At 48.5% G+C, this 5,454-nt stretch overlaps 3 protein-coding genes across 3 annotated transcripts in view; 2 read left to right on the forward strand and 1 right to left on the reverse strand.

The window, feature by feature from the left end:
* Pmar_PMAR012432 (hypothetical protein) overlaps positions 1-386 on the forward strand; it is a gene marked incomplete at both ends in the record, with an annotated part of 739 nt that extends 353 nt beyond the window's left edge. Inside the window, 3 exons of the mRNA XM_002787610.1 lie at positions 1-12; positions 178-289; positions 336-386. Of these exons, the coding sequence (XP_002787656.1) occupies positions 1-12; positions 178-289; positions 336-386 (175 nt within the window). The remainder of the gene's footprint in view (positions 13-177; positions 290-335) is intronic.
* An 838-nt stretch (positions 387-1,224) lies between these two features.
* Positions 1,225-1,890, reverse strand: Pmar_PMAR012433 (hypothetical protein; the record flags this gene model as incomplete). Its single annotated transcript, XM_002787611.1, has 2 exons — positions 1,225-1,640; positions 1,824-1,890. The coding sequence occupies 2 exons, from the start codon at positions 1,888-1,890 to the stop codon at positions 1,225-1,227; spliced, it is 483 nt and encodes a 160-aa protein (XP_002787657.1).
* A 390-nt stretch (positions 1,891-2,280) lies between these two features.
* Positions 2,281-3,237, forward strand: Pmar_PMAR012434 (hypothetical protein; the record flags this gene model as incomplete). Its single annotated transcript, XM_002787612.1, has 3 exons — positions 2,281-2,441; positions 2,479-3,016; positions 3,088-3,237. The coding sequence occupies 3 exons, from the start codon at positions 2,281-2,283 to the stop codon at positions 3,235-3,237; spliced, it is 849 nt and encodes a 282-aa protein (XP_002787658.1).
* Between the last annotated feature and the right edge of the window lie 2,217 nt (positions 3,238-5,454).

Consider the following 5,454-nt stretch of genomic DNA (forward strand, 5'->3'; position numbering starts at 1 on the left):
GACTCTCGATAAGTAGTAACGGCAGGTTTACTCAATTCTACTCCCTATAACCCTTCAACCGTCTCCCCTAGTCTAGCATCCTCGGTATCGTAGTACTCTTCATTTCACGTCTGCATCGAATTTTATGCGCACACGTGCCCAGTGTACCCAAAGGAGGGATTGCAAGGTCCGGTATAGGTATTTCGAGAACGTCTGCGAACTTGATATTATGTTCAATTTGGAGAAGGCACATTTCATCCTGGATGAGATGCTTGCTAACGGCTGCATAGCGGAAACCAATAAGGCCAATGTAATATCTCAATACCACACCTCGTTGAAGTTCCCTTCGATTACAGGTACTAGCTCCTTTATATTTGCTCGACAAACACGGTGATGGTGCCCAATAGTGTTACTGTATAGTTGCGTATTCGTTTCTTCCCTCATTCATCCTAATAGTGTTGCGTTACTATGACTTGCAATGAACACAAATATCATTGAGGTTAACTTGTAACCTAGGTTGAATACCGATGCGGATGGTCGCTTCGCTCCGCTAGCGATTCGCACTGCCGAGATGTAACCCTAAGGCGACCGTATATGGTGATACAGTCACTCGCAGAAGAAGCTTCTATATTATATCAAAATACCACCACTCCCGGGAGTACGTACCGAAGAGTATGTAGACACGTGTAGGTTCTGTAAGGGAGCAAGTTCAACGACTGCACAACGCAATGGGGGAAATGGCGCTCGCCGCATTTACCTTTGCATATGTGGCACCAGTTTGGGTAGTTACGTGCTTCGGAAGCGCGACAAACTCGCGCTCCGAGCATAAAGAATTTCACGTTGGTAGCAGATTGTCGAATAAAAAGAATCCATGGAGTATGTGCAGTGATTCTGCTCCAACTACGGTATGAACAAATTTTTTCTTTAGTGGTGCAGGGGCCCTCGACTAGTTGTAGTAGTACTACGGTAGTACGTCACGGTGGCAGAATACGAGAACAATCGTATTCCATCATAGCGAATCTAATGCCGTTATGAGTGTCGTGAGTATTGATGAACCAAACCCGTAGGAAATAAGTGGAATCTAATCTTATTACACCAGGTCCTCTTATATCATCAACGACTAGCGCAGCTTGTGCTATATTTTAGCTAAAGATATGAATGGAAGTGAAATAACACAAAATGAGGACACGAACCTACAAGATCTTAGCTGAGATCACCACGCCCCCCCTCCCCCCCAGTTGATTATCAACTATCGTCCTCATTGGCAGCAACGATATTTCTCACATGCTCACGATCAATGTTAGCATTGAGATCATCGTCACGCTGTAAATCAACACTACGATTGTAAACCCTCACAACCTTGTAGCGTACACGGTCGTTGACAGCAGGGTTGCAGCGACGAACATAGTTTGCAACTTGGAAAGACTTCAGTTGGCCACGACCTTTAGTGTCCTCTAGAGACATATTCTTGGCGACAACCAAATCATTAACGGCTGCAACCTTACGACCAAGAATACTAGAGTAGGGACGTTGAAAAAAAGTCTCAAAAGCCGTCAAGCCATTGTCCAAAGGCGCCAAGTTAACACATCTGTTGACATAGGCCAAATGAACAGACCACTCGCGCTTCTCAGCACGACTCATAGTAGCAAACTTAGCTTTTACTGACCCAATGCATCGTTCGGCTTTACCATTCGAGAATGGAGAATGCCGAGGAACTCCTACCCAAGTCACACCTTGACCAGCAAGTAGGGACCGGAAAATACGAGAAATAAAACCACTACCATTGTCACTCTTGAAAAAGCGACACCAACCGATACGTTCACAGACCCCGGATACAGCCCTACAAAGCTCACGAGCTTCTAGAGTCTTCAGCGGGACCAGCCAACAGAAGCTGGAGAGGGCATCAACCATTACAAGGAAGTATCTAAAGCCAAAGCGATCCTTGATCAACATGTCTGCGATGTCGGCATAGACTGTACTCCAGACTCCATCAAGATCAACCGTAGAGTCACCGTACGAATACTGACCACCAGAAGAGGCCAATTTAACCCTCTTTTCGACACATTGAGGGCACTCTTCTGATTACAGCTTCAGCAGCTTGCTACGAACCTAGAAGATCTTAGCTGTGATCACCACAATGAGCAACAGGCAGCCGGGGCTGAAACCGGTCGGTAAATCCCACCCCAACTTTTGCCCTTATGCCAGTTGTTTCACTGGTCCCTCATCCCTGAGGGCCAGCTTTATTACATGGGAGTGTTGTGTTGATGTGTTTAGTGGAAAGCGCAGGTTTCGACTCTAAACATGTCTCCTCAACCAACTCCCACTATCCTCAGAACCTATGAGGCTTGGATGCGTCGTGAGAGTGAGGGTGTCAGCTTTTCTGACTGGATCGCTGACGCGATGTCTCGCTCGATTGAATCGATGCACTTCAACTACGCTCATGATGGCCCAGCTGGACCCAGGTAAGTGAATGATTAGACTGTGATTATACTGGTTCAGGTATGTGACTACCACTCCAGTGTCTTACAAGGCAAGTGGATCGTCACAGTTTAATCGTGCTGAGATCAGTGCAACATACCCTTGTAGAGCTGTGCCTGCTAATGCTGAAGGGCTCATCCGCACGCAAATTAATTTTGTGAGGATGGGCACAAACACAAATCAGGCGCGCACTCGTGTTGTCTCGACTCCCGAGAGTATCACCCAGTGTGGTTATGGTGGTGTGGTCACTACTGCAGCAGGCGTGTTGATGGAGCCATCTAGGCAACAGGTTATTATGCAAGCTGAGTCTCTATTACGCTCCATTCGCAGTTCTACCGCACCTTCAACTGTGGCAATTTGGGCAATGGTGTGTCACAATTATTGCATACTTGATTCTCTTGATGAGAATTGGAATTACAATGGCGCGGCTGCCGACTTTGATCCTGTGATGTCAGCTTCTGGCTGTATTCAGGGGATAATTGCACAGGTGGCTAATGGGGCTGATCGCCTACTAGTCATTGAGATGACGATGCGTGATTGGAGAGAAATAGCATGGGTGGTGAGACTATTGTTGTCGAGTGAGACATGCTTCGTACGTGATGGGGAGAACCAATATTGGCATCGTGCTAGATTTTCGCCGAGGCCCGCAGTGTTCATCATATGGTCTCCGGCCTACTGAGATACCTCCAGGACTACTCGTACGTGGGGAACCTTGGGCTGACGCGATGCAACCAGAAGACTTTGTGGAGCCAAATGAGGAGGAGATTGCAGGGGCGCTAAATGTACTTGGCACTGCCTTAGGATGTCAGGGAGACATGGAGGCGGCGACAGTTCACCAGTGTTGTAGAATGACGTCTTATAGGCAGACCAGTGCTACATTGGGAGGAGACCCAGCTCACCGCAAACTGGCTGCCTTGGCTAGGCATAGTGTGAATCACACCATGTGTATCACACTGTGTGATGAGGATCCAATTATTTCAATTGAGGCATACCATTTTGACGCGCCTATGGGGTGGTCCGACTTCTCCTAGTGGTTGGATTGGAGCCTTTAAGTATATCTTGAGTGATAGAGATAGAACAATGACCATAGGCTCTGCAGTGACTAGTGCCCTCGCAGTAAGTTCGTGCTCTTGGAGCATACCTCTGTGTGCACTATTACCGCGTTGTGGAAGCTTCGCTATTGGGATTGTTGAAAACGACAAACGCATCGAATACTATGCTAATTATGTAGAAGCCAAGCCGAACGAGAACTCACCAGTGCTACAACTATTGGCTAATTACTTTCCGGTGATGTTCTCATTTGGTTTGCCGATGAGGGCAGTTGAGACTCTCGAGGTTGGCAGTTACAGCCGAGAGAGAATCAGCGGTGTCAATTTTCATCGCTTGAGTGTGATGAATTGTCCTGATCGGGTTATGTTTACGGCCGACTATCTCGCCCCTGCTGATGGTTTACCCTACTTCTCAGAAGAAGGTGTTACTGGTCTACGTAATGTGGTGTATCGTTATCTCAGTAGTACACAATCATTGACATGTCGACCGGGCGTCGATGGGGTCAAGGTGGCTCGCGAAGGCGTCGACGTCAAGCCTTCGGGTACAGGCGGCTGTCACATGTTTTATGCGTTCAGGAGCGTCGCCGGGAATGCTCCCACTGTTGGTAGTTATATTGTGAGACAGACAGAGCTGCTGGGCGGGACCTCGGTAACTTCGATGACGATTGAAAATAATACAATCAAGAGTCTCGATTACTAGGTGGGACCATTCCCAGTGGAAAGTCTGGACACTATCTTCGAAGGAAGTTTCGTGGCAAATTCACGCTTCGCAGTGGTGCAAGCAGATAAAATTCGCCCTTGCGATGATTTTAAGAGATCTAAAGTCAATCGCACCATGAGATTCCGGAATAAGGTTTCCCTTCCTACCCCGGAAGCCGCTGCAGCAGTAGCCCATGAGTACGCTCGGGCGACAGGAACAGCAAGTCTCAAGTGGTGGAAGTCTGACCACGCGTCTGCTTATAGACAGGTCCCTTGCGATTGCGATTCTCAAAAGGTGAATATCCCCTCCCTTACCGCGGAGTTTACGGTATGTAATTTTGGCCCTCAGGTTACCGTTGTACTCCTAAGGAACCCTTCCACCGGTAAGGCAGCCGCTTTCTTCCACGTGGCTCAACCATTTGGAGCCTCAAGCTCTGTCATAAACTATTGCCGAGTTTCGCAAGCGTTAGCGCATCTCGGCAGAATTCTCCTAGGACTGATACTTCTAAACTTTCTCGATGATTATTTCGCCCCTGAACGCGCTTCCTCCGTGGACTCTGGCTATGCGGCTTGGCGGTGGCTCCACCTCGTCCTAGGCTGGAAATTGAAGGAGCCGAAGTGTGTAGGACCCACGTCTGATTTATCGGTTCTGGGCCTCGGCCTTTCCGTCTCGGGAGAGAGCTTGTGTCTTTCTCTACCGGAAGACAAGAGGGCTAAGATCATCGAGACAATACGAGAAATTGTATCGGAAGATTGTCTCTCTTCATCGACAGCGGCCAAGCTAGCGGGCAGACTTCTATTCGCCTCTACCGTACTACCTTCCAATGCGTGCAGGCCCTATATTCGAGAGATTATTGGTTACTTGTATCGATCTGGCGTTCGCAACCTCTCAACGAGTCGACCTTTCACAATCACTGCGCTACAACGCCTAGAAAGCATGCTCGGCGGCGCCATAGCAGTGCGTCGCATCCCTCTTTTAGAAAGGCCTCACAGAGCTCCTGTTCCCCAGGCCTCCATCTACTCTGATGCAACTTCTACGGGGGGTTTGGGCGTGGTGGTGTACGCCAAAGATTTTGTTCGCCCGCTTTACGCAGCTTGTGAGGCACCGGAGTGGTTTTACGCTGAACTAATTGATCGGGAGACTCAAATCGTCGCTCTAGAGCTATTCGCCGCACTAGTAGCGATCGAGACATTCGGCAAATACGTCTCAAATCGCTCAGTCATCGTTTTCATCGACAACGTGGCAGCT

The sequence above is a fragment of the Perkinsus marinus genome (genome assembly GCF_000006405.1).
Source record: "Perkinsus marinus ATCC 50983 genomic scaffold scf_1104296929318, whole genome shotgun sequence".
In the NCBI taxonomy this organism is placed as follows: domain Eukaryota; phylum Perkinsozoa; order Perkinsida; family Perkinsidae; genus Perkinsus; species Perkinsus marinus.